This window comes from Protopterus annectens, chromosome 1.part1 (genome assembly GCF_019279795.1).
Source record: "Protopterus annectens isolate FY-2018-M chromosome 1.part1, PAN1.0, whole genome shotgun sequence".
Taxonomy (NCBI): domain Eukaryota; kingdom Metazoa; phylum Chordata; order Ceratodontiformes; family Protopteridae; genus Protopterus; species Protopterus annectens.
In genome coordinates this window covers 1,340,987,969-1,341,010,800 of record NC_056726.1, presented here as the reverse complement: position 1 = coordinate 1,341,010,800, position 22,832 = coordinate 1,340,987,969, and the positions used below count along the sequence as shown (strand labels likewise).

The following is a 22,832-nucleotide window of genomic DNA, read 5'->3' as shown; positions in this document are numbered from 1 at the left end:
CATCGGTAGTGCGAGGAACTTCCTCAGAAGCTGGTCCCTGCACAGCGGCTCCGGACCCATCCAAGGTAGAGACATCCGCAGGTTCCATAGTCGAAGAAGAGTCTCGCAGCATACCGGACTCCGAACGGGTCTCGATAGAGGCCTGCGAATCCACTGAAGCGGGCCTCAGGGGCTGTGAAAGCGCCCCACTGAGTACCGGCGAACTGGAGACTAGCTTAACGGAAGCGTCATCGGTAGTTTTGGACCTGTGCAGTCTGTCTCTGTCTTTATCCTTACTTTTTTGGTAGATTGGTAGTCGGGTGGCTTACCGAAGCCATTTCGGAATACAGAGATCGAGAATGAAAGTATTTAGCGACAAAAAGGGCTCGACGAAGAATGGTTCGGGCGTTGAACAAGGCACAAAACCGACAGCGAGGTACATCGTGGTCTGGGCCTAAACAGGTGATGCAGTAAGAATGAAAATCTCGGTGTGGTATTTGCTTTCCACAGGCAAGACAATTGCTAACTTTTTCTGACATCGGTTAGAGTAAGAAAAAAGGATCCCCATCAGAGTACTTGGGTTTAGCAGACTTCAGGATGATTCAATTCGTAAACAAAAACTCAGGTAGCGGATGATCGGCACTTGTGTGAACTGCTTCTGCTTCGGGCTCCTTGGCAAGAAAGACTGATGTAATGCCGTCCGCTGCCTGTTTTTATACCCCTGATGACCTGATGTCAGTCCTGGAGCGACAGCAACCAATGCAGAAATATTAAGTCTCTGGTATTCGGGCCTACTGAGGGCTACCTGCAGGTAGATAATCCAAGTGTGATGATTGCAACAGTGAAACATGAAGAACATCACTGAAACAGCAAAAGTAATGTATGCTAGCAGTACAAAGACTTGTAATAGATTTAAATGTCAGAGTAGTAGTCTCCTCAGTATACGTGACAGGAAGGCTGATGACTGCATGGCAGTCTGAGCTGGTGGAATAGGAACAGAGCTAACAGAGTACAATTTTTTAATTTTCTAATAAAGCTAGTGCAGGAGGTCTACTAATAAATGTACTCTAGGTCATCTACTATTATGTTATGGAGTATGTTGACTACAGAAACTGAGATATGAAGTGTTCACTAAAAAAGGAAATGCAATTCTAGAGATTACTAGGATGAAAGTAGGCAGAGTTGGGCCCCACAACAATGCTGACAACCTCATACGAAGGTTGGCTCTACAAGCAGCATGTGCAGGAAAGGCTCTCATATCTGGAGTCACCATTTCAAAAGCAAAATAAGACAGGATTTGAGGTTAAGTTATCAGAGTGCTGAAAAAGTGAACTTGCTCATGGGGGACAACTGGGACAAATCTTTCACCATTAAGGAATCTGTAAGATGCAGAAACCAAAATGTCTCCTTGCTTCAACGTATACTGTTTCTGAAGGAGTAACGTCCTCTTTTCAGTATTCAGGAGCAGTAGCAGGAACTGAGACCCAATGAATGTCTGTGACAAGAAACGAGAACTTGTCCAGCTTGGAAGGAAAGTGGATGTTTCAGCAGGGCTCAAAAAAAGGGAACACACACACACACACACACACACACACACACACACACACACACACACACACACACACACACACACACTACATAAAAAATAAAAACATTGCTGAGTAAAGCAAAGTGATGGATTAAGAAAACAGAGACTGTTGTGTTTACAGACTGTTAACTGTACATTGCAAAGACATGACAGCTTATCCATGCAGCTGTGTTTGCTTAGTTCTCCCAACTACTCCCACCTACAAAAAACAAAGGCAAACTTCTTGGTGTAATTGTGAACAGCATGGTTTACAGAAAGGCCACCCAGAATTACTAAGACTGATACAAAGACCTTGAAAGGTACTGCTCAATGAAAAAGACCAAGAGGGATGATATATAAGATGTGCTCTTGAATCACAAACTCTAGGCTCTGTTTACTTTCTGTGTTCCTATCAGTTTCTTGCAAGATAAAAGGGGAATTTAAGGAACTGCCATTTGCCTGCATTTCATTGACATTTTGGCATAAAGTAATAACACAAAAGATTTGGATTTAAAGAAAAAAATACATATTTATCATATCTAGGCAAATGCATCTTTGCTTGAGAAGGGGCAGAGAAGAAAAATCACAAATGTCATCCCAGGACTGCTACCATGCCCGATTTTCTCAATGATGACACATCAACATGAAGAGTGCACTGCAAGAAGTACTGGCTTATACATGCAGTGTATATGCTGCTATGTACATAGTGTTATCAGCAAGCGTGCACTACTAGCATGCCTACTTCAGGGTGTTACATCTGATGCCAGCACCTAGGTCCTCCTCTCCATAAGGGGATACTCTGTAGCAGTAGTCCTCATACTCTCTCCCCAAGAAAGGATAGATGGTCATCAATGCTTATCCTACCATCCTCTGCCCAGAGATGTCTAGCTCTGGGACTACTACTTTGATCCATATTGCCAGCAAAGCAGTACAGCACCTTGCTACTTTACCAATGTCCAGGCATCAGAAATAAATTCTCAGCCATGATGCATGTGTCTAAAAAATTGAATTTCTCTGACAACACAGGCAGAAAAGATGAAGACCAGCGGCAATTATTTGGCAAATACATAACATTACTGGGTATGTTTAAATGCACTGAAATGACATTTCATTTTTGGTTCAAAAGCAAAATATGGAACTTTTTATAGTGACCGTTTATTAGCTTGCAGAAATGTATATCAGGTGGTTGCTGATCTGTACATTTTTCATCAATATATTTAAGCAAAATGTTGCATAAGCAAGGGATATAGATGACACTAGCAAAATGCAATACCATTTGTGGTAGCTTCTCTCAAATACGCACAAGACCTAGGTAAGTCTGCTTGTACAAAGCTACGCTGTACACTTAATAGTACAAAAGTATCATTACCTGTAGCCCATCAGTGGTGACCCGTGATCTCCATTCAGCTAGAATAGCTCGAATACAATCCTGAAGCTGGGAGATAAAGGAGACAGAAAGTATAACTGCCTATCTGAAAAATAAAACTTTGCCAGTCAATCATAATAATACAAAAAAGCAGAAGTAACTCTCGCACCAGATTTTCTCCTATCTAATGATGGCTTTCAAGCAACATCAGAATTAAATGAACAGAATTTCATCTATAAAAAAAATCTGCAGTTTTTCAGTCACAACAAAATAAAATAAAACAATATGCTAATATTTGGGCTTAAAAACTGAACTCATAAAATGTAAAATAAATTATGTCAATCATGGGCTCTAGGTGACAAAACTCATTCTCTTCCTCTCTCTAATTAGGTCAACCACTATTTCATTGTCACCACTCTGTCAGTTTCATCACTTTCACTCATCTATCCAAAACTAATACTCCTAATGAACAGTTCAAGTAGCCCCACGCATTTCCACTTTTCTAATTACTTTACTTCTCAGTCGTAAATGATACTTTCATACTATGTACTTGTAGCAAAACGAGGTGAGGCAACGCAAATAGCAGACAGCCAACAATTTATTCAATAGTAAGCGCTTTCACAGTACTATGCACTTTTTGCATGTATATTTAGATGCAAGTATGTTATGTGACTTTAAGAAGTTGTGTCTAATTAAGCATGGTATTCAATTAATCACAACAGGTTTTTAGTATATAAAAACAAGTGCATTTTATGGCTGTAAATGTCTGATGAACCAGTAGTGATTACTGTGAAAGCGCTTACTATCAAATAAACTGTTGGTTTGTCTGCTATTTGCGTTGCCTCACCTCTTTTTGATACAAGTACATTTTATGGTCGTATTGGATGAAATATTTACCTGGATCTACTGGGCTATTTTGCGTTTTAAGATATCATACTATATTTATATTATCAACCACATCCCACTTTTCTAATATTTCCATAGTTAAGCTGCTTCTTCTTTTCATTATTTTAATTGCTAGAAACTGCAGGTAATATTATAGCATTGTTTGCAATGTTACACCTCTCTTTGCTATATACAAGCCTCTGTCTATTTCTAATGAATGTTCTACATCGTATACACCTATGCAAGCTATGTACATGTTCTGTTTTTAAACTGGGTTTATGTAAGCTATTGTAAAGCTTTTCTTCTCATGTATGTACATAAGTTCATAGGGATTACTAGGCTAATGGCACAAGAGCCTTTACAAACCTAACCTATAATATCCAGGATGTGACAATATTATATCTTAGTTACCCAGATATGGGATGGTGTAGTATCAGGGCAGTGAATCTTTGGGTGTTGGAGCATGGACTTATTTTACAGACTCCCTCTGTCCATAAGGGACACGGGCAGTACCCTGGGAGTGAATTTACTGTTCCCCATCCATTTAAACAAATTATTTTTGAAGAGAGTGAAGGACAGCCTTTGTTTTATGAAGATGGGAAGTTTATTCCATACACAAGTTAGTCTTTGGGATGTGAGGCCCGTGGCCTGGCTCAGCAATCAAAGAGCCTCAATCCTCACCACTAACACCAGAGAGGGCATCTTATATATGAGGAAAGGGTATCAGATGCAAACAGTAAAGTGCAATTTCCTTTAAGAGCACACAGAGATCAAAGTCAGTCCGGGGCTGGTCACTCCCTTGCTCCCCAGGTCCCCAATAAGACTCCCCACTGGCACAGCTATAGGGTCCAGATCTCAGCCTAACTGGCAAGCTAAAACATTAAGTACTCTCTCTGTCCAACCAGTGCTTTGTGTCCCTGCCCAAGTAGCTGACAGACCCACACACTTTGAGATAAGTATTTATACACCTTCACTGACACTCCTGGGAAATGCTGACACAGATTATCCAGCTGTGCCCCTATACCCAGACTATACGGTAATAATTCCTGCCACCACCAGCTAATAATTATCAGCTACCCGAAGGCCCTTAAAAGGGTGTCCAATTACTACTGTGCAACATTATTACCAAACAGTAGTGTAATTAAGCAATCAATGCTTACTACAGGATCACTTATAAGCATGCAGTGTACTCTAGAGCTTAATTTATCTCTACATAAACCAGCCACAGTTGAAAAGGGTTTAAAAATATTTAATAATAAATACTAAAACCACAAGACAATACTACTACACTACAGTGCTATTCAAGAGTTCAGAGATCACACAAACTTAAAATAATTCAGTAGTACAGTTCTTTTTTTTTTTCAAAACAGGTTTATTGTTTTAACATATAAGAGAAATATCATAACAATTTTATACAAGTAATTAAAAATAAGTATTATTATAATATTCAACAAAACAACTAAAGTATATACAAAGACATCCACTACAATCAGATCAATTAATTAAACTAAAATACCATGCTATTGAAATTAAATTTTTTTAACAAATTTTGTAAATTATCCCATACAATAAAATAAGATGTTTTTCTATTTGTTCTAGTCCTAATTGTGTTTATTTCCATATGGCACACTATATTCATAACATTTTTAAATTCATTGAACGAAGGAGGTGTATCTGAAATCCAATTTCTAGTTATTATTTTCCTAGCCACTGCTAGAATAGACCATAACAAGGGAAGCTTAATTTTTTTAACACTTTGAGGTACAGGTGTGTTGAATAATATAAGAGATTTAGAAATAATGAAATTATCTGTAAAAAGAGCCTGCAAAAATTCATTAATTGACTTCCAGTATTCTTTCAATTTTATACAGTCATAAAACATATGAGCCCAGTCAGCATTAATTTCTACATTACATCTCTTACATAGATTATCTTTATTATTTATTTTATTCATCATCAAAGGTGTATAAAAAGATCTATGTAAAAATTTCCATGTATAAAGTCTCCAGACAATGGAAGACATAGTTCTATAAGCAGATTCCAATATATATTGTTTATCTTGTTGATTTGGTGGGTCCCCATTAATAGAGGTGAAATAATTCCAGTATGAATCTACACTGTAAAAAGTTTCTTGTCTGATAACTTTATGTATGTCTGAAAGTTTACATTTATCAGAAACTTTATGTTGTAAATTTAATATCAAGTAATCAATCAGTGTTGGAATAGATTCTTTAACAGTTATAGACATTAAATCTATTTTATTAATGAGATGTTGTCTAAAGGTCTGAACCTCTAACCAGCAAGTTTCCCTTAGATCAAATTCTTGTTTTAAGAAATCTAGATTTTTAACTTTATTATCAGATATCAACTGATACCAGTACTTTAGATCATTATCTATAGCTAAATGAGTTCCTTCAGAAGTAGATGACAAAAGCATACCCTGAGTATACATTATAGGAAATACAATAAAATTCCATTCCCTATACTTAGGGTGCATGAATATAAAGTTACAATAACTAATAATAATATTTAATGGGTAACAAACCATATGTTTAGGTGTAATAGGTGAAGTACAAAATTCCTTTAGTAACCATAACATGGATTTATTTACAATCATATTTTTATGTGTTAAGGAGATTTTCATGAAGTGTATACTAATTAGCTCCCAATAATCTTTCCATTTTGTGACATATGACTGATCTATTAATAAAGTAATAACTTTTACAATAGAAGAGATAGTATATAAATTAAAGTCTGGAAAAAAATACCCCCTTGAGACCAGCTATTAGTATGTTTCTTTAATGCAATCCTAGGTCTATTAGGTGCCCATAAGAAATTTAACATTAGTGTGTTCAGTTTCTTGAAAATTATTTTTGTAGGTGGAAGTATTATTGATTGTATTAAGTATAAAATCTTGGGGAATATTATCATTTTAATAATTTTAAGTCTCTCCTCCATAGTAAAAAACATATTATTCCAGGTATTAAAAGATTTTGTATATTAAGAAAACAGGTATTATAATTATTATATATAATAGATTTAATATCTTTAGATAGTATTATACCTAAATAAGTTATCTGACCTGAATTGGGTACATATTTAGTAAAATCACTAATGAGAAAATTTTTCGTGTATATATAGGTAGTATTTTAGTTTTTCTTCATTGAATATTAAACCAGAAATACTTTTAAAATTCATCATGTTATCAAATAGAGACTGTATAGAAGAATTAGATCCTGCTGATGTAATTAGAACATCATCTGCAAAACGTTGAATTTTGGATGTTGTATTTTTATCTATTTCAAAACCCTCTATGTCAGTACTGTTTCTGATCAAATTAGCCCAAGGCTCCATTACTAAAGTGAATAATAGTGGAGAAAGTGGACATCCTTGTTTTGTACCTTTAAGAATGGGTATTTTTTGTGAAACATATGTTCCTACCTTAATATAAGCCAACGTTCCTTTGTATAAATGTTCAATTAGATTTACAAATGCATCCGAGAAGTTTGTGCACTTCATTAAGGTAAACAGATAGTCCCAACTTACTGAATCAAATGCTGAACTTATATCAAGACTAATAAGTGTTAAATCTTTCTTTTCCTATTTGCAAAATCTATTAATGTTAAAGTTCTTCTTATATTATCAAAAGTATTTCTATTTACAATGAAGCCTGTCTGATCTATATCTATAATGCCGGGAATGATTGTCTTCAATCTATCAGCAAAGATATTCATAAACATTTTATAATCAACATTAAGTAATGAGATGGGCCGATATGAAGAACATCTAGTTGGATCTTTATTAGGTTTTAAAATTGGCGAAATAAATGTATATTGCCAAGATGGGGGTTATTAACTCAGTTTGGGCCAAAATAAAAATCTTATGTATTAATGAATATGTATTTTAGAAAGGATTTTATATATCTCTGGTATAATACCATCATTACCGGTGCTTTGTTTGATTTAAGCTTATTTATTTGTGTAATAACTTCTGTATATGAAATACTCTTGTCCAATAGTTTAATCTGTTGTTTATTAAGCTTTTTATTCATATTTGTGGTTATAAACTCCTTTATTTTATCTTTAGGTTCCATGTTAATATTATTATGGTTAATTTTGTGAAAGTGATTTCTAAATTCATCAAGTATTTCTGGTATACTAGAAACATTCTTCTTTCCTTAGAGAAAAGATTTCTTTGATATGGTATTGTTTATTCAACCTTTTTGTTTTATTTTTAAGTCTATGTAAGTATTTGGGGCTTATTGAATAAGACAAAAACTTGTATTTCTCTAAAGTTATTTTAACTTTATGAGTTAAAATTTCTTTGTATTTCTCATTTAGTTTGTTTATTTCTTCAATAACTTTCTTGTCCATAATATTTTCTTTATTATTATGTTTATAAGAGTCTAATTTACTTTGAATATCTAACAATTCCTTATCCCAAGATTTCCTTTTATTATTATACCATCTGATACTTTGTCCATATAGATATGATTTTAAGGCATCCCAAACATAAACAATGGAGACTTCAGGAGTGTTATTTATGTCTAAAAATGTTTTACTTCTGAAAGTATATATTCTTTATAGTCTTTTAGTTGAGTTAAGTATGCTGGTATCCTTTTGATCTGAACATTATGAGTATTTTTATCATGAATTCAAAAACAATTGAATTATGATCAGATATAGGACATGACATGATTTTGGAATTAATTAAATCTGTTACCATCTGGTTAGAAATAAAGACCCTATCTATTTTTGAATAAGTTTTGTATCTGTTAGAAAAAAGGTGTATGGTAATGATTTTGAATCTATCTGATTATTAATATCATTCAAATGATAAGAATTAGCAAAATCCTTTAAATGTTTTGCATTAGATGTAATTCTTCTCTTTCCTATAGTGGTAGTATCACTTTCATGTAGTATACAATTAAAGTCACCAGCTAAAATAATATCTCCTATAGAGAATGATATGATCTTATCAAGATGATGTTTCACTGTATTAATACCAATTCCAGGTATCCAATATACATTAATTAAAGTGCAAGTCTTCCCATTAATTTGTATTGTAACCATACAAAACATTCCTTTGTCATCCTGATAAGACTTAATGGTTTTAGGAATGGGCATACTTTTATTCCATAAAATAGCCACTCCTCTTTTTTTCTGAGTGTGCTCTGAACTAACCAATACTGTATATTCGTTTGTGGCTAGTTTATCAATATCTTTTTTTCAAGAGATGGGTTTCTTGTAGGAAGACTAAGTTGGCCTTATGTAAATTAATGTATCTTATTAGGCTTGCCCTTTTACATGGATTATTCAATCCATTAATGTTTAAAGAAATTCCTTTTAAAGATGTCATTTGGCATTTTTAAAACTTAAGAATCTTATGATCAAAATAACAAATAACAAGATAAGTAATGTTACATCTCCTCCTTTAGGTGTACCTTTAAATATAGCTGTATTTATTGAATCTCTTATGGGATTTCGTATAGGATTCAATTTTGTTTGTAGTGACAATGAATGTACAAAATATATTGTGGATGTCAAAACTATATACAAATAACAATGAACAAGTGAAAATAATGTAAGGATTAAACCTTGCATCCAGCCTGGAGTTATAAACTCCAACTTAGAGTAGTATTTACCACTCAAGTTAACCCCTACCCTAAGCAGCAGTCGTCAGCTACCACCTTATCAATTTAATACTAGTTATATTTAACTGAAGTTAACAGTTTTCAATTCAATTATCTAGCAAGACAAGACTACACATTTGGTAAAACAGCATCATATAAACTAAAATAAACCTTTTTTTTTTTTTTTTTTTAAAAACTGTTCATACTACTATATACATCCATGTAATATAAAACACTTGTATTCAAATAATCTTGATGTTAGAAATCAAGAGGAGAGAAAAATAAGTTCTAACATTCATTTAAATCAAAAACTTTGGCTAATATGATTCAGACATTACATATATTAGGATGCATCTATTTTCTGTCATGTAAATATAGTTAACAGCTTCCAAAAAAAACCTTGAATTGCTTGTATATGAGCATTTACTCAAACTCATTATTGCCAATAGAATAAAATATTGTATTCATAGAAATTGTTATAAATCATACTTCATAGTTAAGCAGATTCTCAGAAACATTTATATACATATCTACATACACACACATATATACACACACACACACACACACACACACACATATATATATATATATATATATATATATATATATACATACATACATACACACACATATACACATACATACATATATGTACATATATATATATATATATATATATATATACACACATGCATACACACACACACACATACACACACACACACACACACATACACACACACACACACACACACACACACACACATACATATATATATATATATATATATATATATATATCTGATCTCACTGAGTTGTATCTTTACTGAGCACCATCTTGCTGTCCCTTCAATAAATCTGTCTGCTTTATACAAAATAATGCACAGCAAACACATTTTAGTAACCAGATTTTACAAACATGCTATACTACTGCTTTAAAATATATCACATGACAATTTCTTCCAGTATAGAGTTATAAAATTATTTATGCTTGTCAATCAGATGAATTAAATGAATTATAGTAATGTATATGTTTGGGACATAGGTTTTTAACACATATTATTAATCTGCTATTCCTGTATCTGTGATGTGTCAGTGTGATATTTAGGTCAAAGGTGAGACCAGCTGCTTTCAGCTTCTCTGTGAGAATTCTGAGAGTTGAAGCTTTTGAAGTAGCTCATGGACACTGTGCATGAGACAGCCCACATCCCAGATTGTCTCTCTTAACACTTTGGCGGGAAACTTATTAAAAACTAGTGACAACATTCATTTAGCAGTGTAAATGCATCTAAACATGACAAAACCTTCACAATGCATTCTACAGGTTATTACAGACTCTATGTAAGTGAAATCAAGCCCAAAATTATTAATAAGTAACAAAACTCAACATTTTTGTCCCAACTCAACTCCTATGCAAATCTTATTATTTACTGTGTCTATATGATCAAAAGCATTTCTATATATTAATAAAGAAAAGAAAAGAGAGTAGAAAGTAAAAGGGTGTAAGGCAGAAATAAAAAAATGTAAGAGAAAGCTATAAGAAGTATATACAATAGAATGTTACTTACTGTTTATATTAATAGAGTTAAAAATAAAACATATTATTTACTATTATTTAGTTCTAATTATTATTAGTTAAAGCATGACAGATTATGTACAAACAAGCATAAGCAGTGTAATCAAGAAAGTATAATTAAGAATAGCATTTGAAGAACATATAAACTTTTAAATGAAAAAAAATGTATCAAATTACTGACCTTATTTTTCCTCTTCAGAAAGAGAAACAAGTTAAATCACAGCTTGCCATTAAATCTCCAGGTATTTTGACTAGTTATGAAACAAAACATTTCTTTGCACACAGAGAATAACTTTGATTAAATCTTTTTCAAAATATTTGTTGCTTCTTGGAAATGCAGGAACTATATTTAAAAAGATTAATAATAAAATAAAATGATGAGAGAGAAAAAAACATAGTACAAATCATTTGTTTTAGTCTCTTCTTCTTCTCTGAAGTCTTCCACGAAGTTTCAGTTGCCAGTCTCTTTAACGAAGGACTAGCCCATTCCATTTCTTCTATTTTTCCAAAATCTTATTTTTTTGATAAACAGTAAAGCAGAGTCTAAGTCATCGAAAATTTTAGGACCATCAGGAAGGAAGATTTTAAGCTTGGCAGGAAACAGAAGGTATGTTTTAAACTGTGCTTTTTAAGCTCCCTTATTAGTGGCAGAAAAACTTTTCTTTTAGCTAATACCATGGAAGAATAGTCATTGTCAAAAGCACAGTTGTTTCATTAATCTTAACAGGAGCTTTAGCCCAAGCAGATTTAAGAACCATCTCTTTATCAAAAGATGATAGAAATCTAACTATAACTGATCTAGGATAGTTTTTGTTAGAGTTAGTATTAGCTATAGATCTATGTGCTCTTCGATACCAAAAGAGAATGCTTCTGGTAAATCTAAAGTTTTAGGGAGCCATGTTGTTAAAAAAGAAGTAATATTGTTACCTTCAATATTTTCTGGCAGTCCAAAAATCCTAATGTTATTGCGCCTAGATCTATTTTCCAGGTCATCCAGCTTTGTTTGTAAATGTGTATTTTGTTTCAGCGAAACTCAATGTTGATTTCCTCTTCTTGTATTCTATTTCCCATGTCATTCACAGCTTCTTCTATGCCTGTCATCTGGATCTTCTGTTGTTGCAGGTCCATATGTAACAAGTCTACTTGTTTTGTAGTTTTTCTATGAAGTGTCTATTTTAGTATCCATTTTATCCATCTTAGCAGTAAGTTGCTGGACTATAATTATCAGAGACTGAAGTTCTTTCTTGATGCTGGAGTCTTGAGAATTTGTCTTACTGGAACTCATTTCAGACTGATAAACTGACAGGAAAATTTCCAAAGTAATTTCTGACAGGAATACTATTAAGATTTCCTTTCTTTTTTAGATATAGTTCAAGAACTATATAAAACAAACATATTTAAAAAGAAAATTACTTCAAAAATTAATTTTTTAAGTAATTAATTCCTGTCAATGTAATGAAATTGGTGGAGCTGAAGAAATCTGCTGCTATCCTGTGTTCATCCTTGGCCACGTCCCCAGTAGTACAGTTCTGACATAACAGAAAAACAGTTAGGACTATAAAGATTAGACTATTTCTATAAGAAAACACACTTCCAAGATAACTTACTTAAGAACACAGGCAGTGCTGGGTTAGATGACCAAGATCAAAATGCTTACAGTCTCTCTCTGAGCAATAGTTTTTAAAATCACTAACAAACATTTCTGCTGGGCCCTCTCAGATTACATAATTCTCATTTAGTTCCCATTACACCATTTCTTTGACACTTAGCCTGGAGTTCCCAGGCCAACAGGCTACATTATTTAGCAAGCTAACACCTGCTCAGCAAGCTGCAACAATAAAAGACATTTCACATGTACACTATAGTAATTATTCCTTAAATTAAAACAATAGAAAGAATGTGCTCAGCTAGCCTCTTCGGCACCACTATCTAGATCAAAGAACAGATGTGAAATAATTTTAACTTCAAAAGAAAGATTTGAAATGCTCGACTTAGTTTTTCTTACAGCAGATGGCAATGATGCCACATTGCTGAAACAGCATTTCTTTACATTTAAGCTGTATTTTACATTTATATTTACAAATGCCAGCATTATGTATCAAATTCTATTTGACTAGGCTGGCAGCCTTCACCCATCTCTACCCGTCTTCACATCGGATATGAATCTGTCTCCAGCAAGTTCTGTTAGAGTCACAAATAAGATTCATGTCCATGGAACGTGTGACTTATGTATAATTTTTGTTGCTAATGTGCAACATTTTCATCAGGGCTGGATCAGAGACTTCCTTGTAGGTCAGGCAGGCATAAGTCATGTCTCAATAAATGATACGAGACGGAGTAAAGGGACAGGGCCTTTAGTCCATCTGCATAAGACATGCGTCTTACGCTTTGAATTTTTTTAGAGAGAAACCTCTGGGCCACTCCATTTGGTGTAAGTGCCTGGTTAGTTAAATGCAGAAGGAAGCATTCTTCTCAATTATGGGCCTGATGAGGGCCAAGTACAATGGGACTAAGACTTCCTTTGAACTTGATGCCATGCCTTTACTTAAAATTTCAGCCACATAAAATGCTGAACTCACTACCGTAGCTACCTGGTGATCAAAGTTTAGGTTACTATCCGTGTTCCTAGGTCCTTCACAACTGGGTCTACTTTTAAGTGTGTGCTATTAATATTATAATTTGCAGGGATATTTGCTTTACCAAAGGGCATGATTACATATTTTTTTTAGAATTTAGTCTCAAGACCATGGTTTTCGCAGCAGTCATTTGTCATTTTTAGCCTTTTTTATACAACGTTAGGGCATTTGGGGATGCACTAATTGCTCCCAGGTTGAAGTCATGAGTGAACTTAGTGAGGCAGAGGCCCTCCAATACTGTCTTTCACTTCACAGAAGTATATACCAAAGAGGAGGGATCCCAACAGTGAGCCCTGTGGGACAACGCCAGTCCTGTCAGTGAGCCAGCTGGCCATCCATCTGACAATATAGAGAAGTTTATGCCTAACTCAGTAAGTTTTATCTCTGATCCCCAAGTGGGGGATTGTGTTGATAGCTATGGCCAGGTCTAGATAGGCAGTGTGTAGCATTTTACCCTCATCCATAGCCCTGGTGACTCTCTCTAAGAAGTCCACCAGACTGAGCAGGCAAGACCTCCCTTTGACAAAGCCAAATTTACTAGGCTAATGACCACAAGGGCTTTTTTAAGCCTAGTCATGCATCCCAAATCTCTGACAAGTTCTGATACCCTCGATAAGTGTAAGCATGGGCCTGGGAGATGAACAATTTACATGTTACCTGTTTGCATTAGAGACACAGGTGCCAAACCAGGGATGAATTTCCAGTTTCCCATCCAATTGTCCAAGTTCCACTTGAATTGGGTTAGGGAGTAACTCTGCTTCACATGGATGGGGAGCCTGTTCCATACATGGGGTAGTGTCTGGGATACATACCTATCACTCCAGCAGGTCCTATTTATATCACAGGCAAGGTTGAAGTCTTTAGAATGGGTAATTATGTACCGTTTGTTTTGCGGATATGCATGAGATCCATCAAAAGTGGGGTATGACAATGCCCTGTATGCCAGGCATTGATCTCCCCTCAAAAGCCTGTAGGAGACAGAATACAGGGATAGAGCCTTGAGGCAGTCTACATAGAATATATTACTTACACCATGTATTCTTTTATTGAGGAATCTCTGTGGACATTCCAGCTGTTGGACATACCTGGTTAGGTACATACCAAAGGGGGCATTGTACTCAATGACAGGTCTGATGAATGCCGAATACTGTGGGACAAGAACTTCCTTGGACTTAGATGCCATACCTTTGTTTATAAGTTGTGCAACATAGAATGATTTCCTCACCACTGTAGACATGTGATGATCAAAGGTTAGATTACTGGGTCAACTCTAAGGGGTGTGTTGCCAATATGATAGTTGCCAGGGATGGATGACTTCCCAAAGGAAACGATTATGCATTTCTTGGCATTTAGTTTCAGTCCATTGCTCTGACAACAGTTGTTTGTCTGTTTCAGCCCCTCCTGGAGAACATTTGTGACAATGAGAGATCTAATGACAGCTCCTAATTTGCAATCATCTGCAAATTTAGTCAGCCAGAGACCAATGACATTGGCCTTGACTTCTGAGAAGTAAATGCCAAAAAGGTGCGGTCCAAGGACTGATCCCTGAGGGACTCCACTTGTGACTGGCCTCTTTGTAGAGGTGGACTGCCCAATACTAGCTACCCAGGTCCTGTCTGTGAGCAAGTTGGCTAATCACCAGGTATTATGGGTTTGTACCTAACCTCTTTGAGTTTGTCAACAATGCCTGAGTGAAGTATTGTCTCAAATGTCTTGGCCAGGTCAAGTTAGGCAGTGTGAACAATTTTGCCCTCATCCATTGCTTTGGTGACCTTCTCAAAGAAGTCCACCAGGTTGAGTATGCATGATCTCCCTTTGACAAAACCAAACTGGGTTGAGTAGAGTGTCTGGAGGTTTACTATACCTCTATTCAACATCTCCATGATTAGTCTTGTATGCAAAGCCATGGAAAGAATTGTGAAACCTATGGGATTCTAGTGTCCTGGGTCTGTAAATGGCCCACCTTTGTGAAGAAGGATGACTGTTGCCTTTCTCCATTCATGAGGCATGAAGCCTGTTTGGATGCTGCAGTTGGATAGTAATTACAGAAGCCCTGACAGGTCATGTTTCATGCTATTTAGAAGGCATCCTGGGATACTGTCTGGGCCCACTGATGCAGTGTTCTTGTTCTTAGACAGAACATTAAGGACCTGTTCCCTAGTGATAGTAGGGGGAGTCATATTTGATGATATTTCCTGAGAGAATGTTGAGAGGATGAGAGGGGTAAAGTTTAAGCTGAATTTATCAGCCAGGAGGTTTGCTATTGCTACATCTTCTGGCTCAGTATAGGTGGCTCCATTTACAATGAGCTCTGCACACAACTGTGTATTGCCTTTGAGATTGTGGAAATAGGTAAAGAATGCTTTGTGGTTGTCCTTGGCCTGGGAGGCCAAACTTACTTCAAATTTGGCTTTGGTAGACTTTATTTGTCCTCCTGAGTTGTTTGTTTAATTTGATGAGAGTGCTTTTATCCTGCTGGGTGCTGCACCTCCTAATTTGTGCCATGATTTTTGTCCTCCTGTTATACATCCAAATGATTTTGTGATTCCATCAGGGTGGCTAGTTTTTTGAGTTATTTCTGTACTTCTTCCTGATGGGTACAGCTGCCTCTATGAAGCTATTAACATGCTTGTACAGGGTTTCTGTGAACAGTTCTGCATAGGTAGAAGTGTTCTTAGGGTTTATAGAAGCTTGAAATTTTTCCAGGTTCTCAATTAATAGCAAAAGGTTAGCCTTAGAATAGTTCTTGAATATTCCCGGTTTAGCTGGGGGGGGGGCTGTCCAGGTTTTATATTTACTTCAGAGAAGACCACTTTGGGGTGTGACCTTACCAGGGAAGACATTACAGTAGGGTGTGTGCAGCACTCTCCCATATCAGTGAGGACCAGATCCAGTATGGTTGCACCCTTGGTTGGTGTACTGATTATCTGGTCCAGGGAGTTTGTGTTTACAAAATCCAGGAATCTCTGTGCATGCAAGTCTGATGTCATATACGATTCCCAGTTAGTGGGGTAATTGAAATCACCCATGAATATGGTATTGGGTTGGCTGGTTAGTGTTTCTAATAAGTTTAATTACATGGTATGGATTTCCTGGGTCATAGAAGGTCCAGCGTTTGGAGATTTCCTAGATCATTATTGATCAGGATCATAAGCATTCTCTCAATGGTCTGGCAGACAAGACTAGTCAAGCCTTTGGGTCTGTAGTTCCCTGGGTTAGTTGCTGGGCCCCTACTGTGCAGGAGAACAGCTGCAGTCCTCCATTCCTCGAGGACAAAGTGCATCCAGCAACTATGGTTAAAGAGGGTTTCTAGTGGCGCTAATAAATTCTGTTACAAGCTATTTAAGAAACATCTTTGAATGCTGTCAGGACCAATGGAGGCAGTGTTTTTGGCTTTAGTAAGCGCAGTTAGGAACTGTTATCTCATAATAACCAATAGGGGGATGGTTGCAAGTATTTCTTTGGGTGTGGCAGGAAGTATGGGGGGGGGGAGAGAAGGTTGACTTGAACTTGTTGGCCAGCAGGTTTGCTACAGTTTCAGGCTGGGAGTAAGTGTCGGTATTCATGATTGAACACTGCTGAGCACCCCCCCCCCCCAGGTTATGAACATAATTAAAAAAAAATCTTATGGTTAGTTTTCACCTTGGAGGCTTTCTTTGTCTCGTAGCTTGCTTTGGCAGATTTGACTAGCTCTCTAATTTGTTTGTTTAAACTGATGAGACATTTTATATATATATATATATATATATATATATACATATATATATATATATATATATATATATATATATATATATATATATATATATATATATATATACATATATACACACACACACACACACACACACACACACACACACACACACACACACACACACACACACACACACACATACATACATACACACACACATAAATATATACATATATCAATGGAGCCCGCAAGATTTTTTGCTGGGCGGTGCAAACCCAGAGCCCTGCCCATGCAGCCCCAGATCCCCACCCACACAGCCCCACCCCCTCCACCCACACAGCTATTCCAGTGTCCCATTACTTGGATATTTCTCCCTATTTGTCACAGACACTGTTCAAATCTCTCAGTGTGCATACTGTGTTATGCTTTACTTCTACAATGATTACAGATATTTGGATTTCCTTTACAACTTTTATTTCAAATTTTATACCATGAATACTGATAGACATTTACTAAACCTAAACAAAGCAATAGTCTTACAATGAAAACAGACTTAGCATTAAAACTTCTCTACCTTTTAAACCCATATTCACCGAAACAGCATTGAAACCCACATTCAAAGAAAATGCATCTGGCCAGTGGCAGGGTAAGTTTACCTTTGGGCCATTTTCAAATCATAGGCTCGTTGCACACATTTTTAGAACCATGCAAAGTTTCTTTGATTCACCTTCCTGACTGTATTAATTATACTACATAATAATTGAATTATATCCCTTGTATAATACAGCACCACTTGTTAAGAGTGCGTTTTAAATTTATAGTTCTGAACATTTTTTCCTTTAAGCAATGAAACAAATCATATGAACCAATAATGACAACGTGCCCAGTTCAGAACATTTCAACCCTAAAGGGCCACTCAGACTTCTGTCATACAATCCACCAATATCAATCAATATGCAGAATCTCTGCAGAAGTAAAAGACATCTGAATAATTCCACATTAAAGAGCTCCGAAACCAATGAAGAGGTTGTTGCTAGAAATCAACTTTATATTTTAGTGTTTCATTTACAAATTCAGTGCCTGTTGCCCTTGAAGAATAAATTGCCTATGTTACATTAAAAAAAATGGTAAGCTGGTATATTGTATTAGGGAATGGGTGGCTTGTATCCAAAGGAGAACATACCAAGGACTGCGGTACCATACCCCCTTAAAATACAAATGTTTATGCTGTAGGAATAGAACCTACAGCCCTTTGCATCAAGATGCAAGAATGCTACCTGCTGTGCTAACATTGCTTTAAAATTCTATACCACAATAATGAAACCATTTGCTAAAGAAAACAGTTGCACATTTTAAGCAGACTTAGCATGAGTAGCAGTAACCTTTGCTTCCCTTGAAGCTCACAATTCCTTGAAAATGCACTTGAAAATAAATTCCAGGTGCTAGATCTAACTAGGGCATTTCTCTCTCTCTCTCTCTCTCTCTCTCTCTCTCTCTCTCTCTCTCTGAATCTGTCTCTCTCTCTCTCACACACACACACCTCAACTTCTTAGTGCAAGAAATCTGGACAAAGCCTAAAATAAACAGGGACAGATTATACATATTGCTTTCATAAACTTATAAAAATGCTAGAATAACAGGATTTGTCTTGGTATGCATTTCTCTACAGGATATGTCTAAAACTATTTTGCAACTTCAATCCTTTTTATGAGGAATATGGGGCAAACATCTGGACATTCTGCAAAAACCTGGCCAGATGATGGGTATGATGAAGCAACTTCGGTAGTGAAAGCGCTTACCACTTTGTACTTTGCTGTGATTAAACGTTTTGCTGTGTGTGATCTTGGTGCATTTTTTACTTTTTATTTTTTACTTTTTACCTTTCAGATGATGGTTATGCTTCCTGCCTCACACACACACACACACACACACACACACACACACACACACACACCCCAAACTAGGGACACATTTAGAAAGCTACTAGAATAACAGGATTTGTTTTAGAATATATTTTCTGAAGGATATCAAGTCTGAAACTCAAATGCATGTTATTTACTTAGTAACTTTAATCCTTAACTCATCCCAGTGATTTGTCAAAAACAGAATTTTTATGAGGAACAGACCAAATATATAAGGCAAAAATCTGGACATTCTTTGAAAATCTGTACAGTTGACAGGTATGACACAAACATACATCCCCCTACCTCCTTAGAAAGTGGATAGGACGACAAGTTTTGCATTAGTACACATTTTCTTAAGGATATGAAATCTAAAGCTCAAATGTCTGCCATTATTTTCTGACACGAGTCCTCAATGATTTGCCAGAAAAACACAATTTTATGAGAAACAAACCGAAAATATGAGGGAAAAATCTGGATAATTGCGAGGTATGAATCTCTCCCTTAGACACAATCCTACCTCTCCCTTACACACACACACACACACACACACACACACACACACACACACACACACACACACACACACACACACACACACACACACACACCCCTACCTCTCACCTGTACATTCAACTGCAGTCCAAATGTCTTCTGGAATTCAATTCTGTGTGGGTGATGAAGATGTAAACCATTGTTTGCACAGATGAAGAAGACAAAAATGGGTTGCAAACACCTGTTGCAGAGGCATAGCTAGAGTTTGTGCCACCCAGGGCTGTCTTTGAGTTTGCCACCCCTCCACCTTCACAAAATCCTGGTCAAATGGGGCTTCCCCATATGCAGCCCTCCCCCCTGCCATTCCTGTGTTCCCATTACTTGTCTATTTCTCCCATTTACCATAAACACTAGTGTGCATACTGCTTTTTGCTTTACTTCTACAATGATTATTTGGATTTCATTTAAAACTTTTATTTTAAATTTTATAACACAAACACTGATAGACTCCTGCTAAATGAAGCAGTACAGTCTCAAAATGAAAACAGACTTAGCATTACAACTTCTATGCCCTTGAAACTCACAGTCATTGAAACAGCATCAAAACCAACATTCAAAGAAAATGCATCTGGCCAATGGCAGATAAAGTTTACCTTTGAGCTGTTTTCAAATCATAGGCCTCTTGCATACATATTTTATTCACCTTCCTGACTGTACTAAATTATATTCCTTGTATAATACAACATACTTGTTACAGCGTGTATTAAATTTATTGTTTTGAACATTTTTCCAGTAAGCAATGAAACAAAATATATGAACGAATAATGAAGAAACTGCCCCAATTCAAAAAATTTCTATCATAAAAGTTTACTCAAACTTCTGTCATTACATCCACCAATATCAGTAAATATGCACAATCTCTGCAGAAGTAAAAGTCATCTAAATAATTCCACATTAAACAGATCTGTAACTTATTAAGAAGTTGCTGCTAGCAAACAACTTATGTTTCATCTACAAATAAAGCCCATGTAGCCCTTGAAGAATAAATTGCCTGTGTTACATTAAAAAATGATAAGCTAGTAATACTGCAATAAGGAATGGATGGCAAACTTATAGCAGATTCTTAGTTACTAGGTATTCAGCAGCATCTACCCCAATTAAATTACAACACAGTACTAACTTGCCCTTACTTGATTGGTCAGCACACATCAAGAAAACTCCCCTTACTTGATGAATAATGCAAAGCAGTATTAATCCTTGAAGTCCCCACTATAGACTGGGTTAACTATTCCTGCACTAATGCACTCGGCCAGTCACCCAACGATTCCTTGACTTCATCAATTCTAAAGTACTAGATCAACTCGTCTCATCCCAAGAAAAGGAGATAACATTCTGGACTTGGTTCTTACCAACATGGGCGACCGCTACACCACTCCCATAGTATGTTCTTCCCTGGTGAGATCAGATCATTGGTCTGTCTCATTTGAAGTTTCTATCCCACCCAACCGCCCCCCCAGTCATAATCAATCTGACTACAACCTCCTAAGGGAGGATATCAATAGCTTCACACCGCCGCCTCCCTCACAGAATGCAAACAACTATGCTGAACAGCATGCCAGTGCAGTATACAAGCACCTGCACAACTGCATGGACGGCCATATCCAACAGAACTAAAACTTGCTCATCAAGGAAAGAGAAACCTGGCTGGTGGACATCCTCTATCAACAGCCTTTACAACAAAAGGAAGAAACTGTTGTCCAAGGTTAAAATGAAACAAATTCCAAGTTGGAAATACTCCCTCCTTAGTCTCAACAAACAAATTAGATCACTAGTGAAAACCTCCAAAGCCAATTATGAATAGAAACTAGCCTCCAAAACAAAGGGTAACCACAAAGCCATCTTGAGTTACATCAGGAACCTCAATGGTAAAGCCCAGGTTTGTTCCAAATTAATACTTAACAGCATCACTCACACTGATCTTCTTGACTTAGCCAACCTTCTAGCAGATAGGTTCAGCACAAACTTCAACCCCCTGTCCCCCCCCCAAAGGCCCTTTTGACATTCCGATGCTTGTCCCACACCTCACATCGTCATAGATCAAGAGTTAAAGGCCCTATCAAAGGCAAAGAACACAGCTTCCATGGGACCTGATACAGCACCAGCTCCAGCAAGAAACAGCTTCACAACTGAGCACCCTATTCAACCACAGCCTAAGTACAGGCTTCATTCAAGCAGAGTGGAGAACTGCCATTGTCATCCCCTTGCACAAAGGTGGTGCTAGTACTGACCCTGGAAACTATCACCCAATTAGCTTCACAAGTCTGATCTGTAAAGCCATGAAGAGTATTATTATGGATCTCATAAACAAGGACATAGGCAGTCTCCAAGCACTTGACCCCACCCAGTTCAGATTCATCAAGGGCAGATCTTGCCTGTTGACTTCTTTGAGACCATCACCAAGACCCTGAATGAGGGGAAAGTCAGTACATACAGCTTACCTTCACTTGGCCAAAGCCCTTGACAAAATCCCCCACTCAGGCATCTTTGAAAAGCTAACACAACTTAGCGTAAATCCCCATCTTAGCATGTGGGTGGTCAATTGGCTCACCAACAGGATCGTCAAGGTCAAAATTGTCGCCTGCACTTCTGACAGCAGACCTGTCACTAGTGGAGTTTCCCAGGGATCTTTCCTGGGGCCCCTACTGTTTGGCATCTACTTCTCAGAGGTCCAGGCAAAGACAAAAGGCCTGTGGCTGACCAAGTTTGCGGATGACTGTAAGTTGGGTTCTGTCATCGACTCCCCAGATGATGTTAACATATTGCAAGAGGGTCTCACAGCAACTAATGACTGGTGCCAAAGTCATGGCCTCAAGTTAAACGCAAAAAAATGCATCATCATACCATTCAGCAAAACATGGCCCCTACTGATTACCACATCAACAGCAACCCCTAAGCACACAACCTGTGATGAAAGACCTGGGTACTCAGGTTGACAACAATCTCAAACTTTAAGCCACCCCAACTGTGCATTGTAGAGACCAAAGGGCCAGTGTACAGAAAACCTTTACTTTGGCTTCATCTCATAAGAGCCCCAA

General features: G+C 36.6%; 1 protein-coding gene across 2 annotated transcripts in view; it reads right to left on the bottom strand.

The window, feature by feature from the left end:
- The window catches only part of GCLM (glutamate-cysteine ligase modifier subunit), a 557,909-nt gene that overhangs the window by 502,062 nt on the left and 33,015 nt on the right, over positions 1-22,832 (bottom strand). The window contains exon 2 of one of the 2 annotated variants that reach the window (XM_044081895.1): positions 2,916-2,981. The exons of the other annotated variant lie outside the window; for it this stretch is intronic. Coding sequence (XP_043937830.1) covers positions 2,916-2,981 — 66 coding nt within the window. The remainder of the gene's footprint in view (positions 1-2,915; positions 2,982-22,832) is intronic. 2 annotated transcript variants of the gene reach the window in all.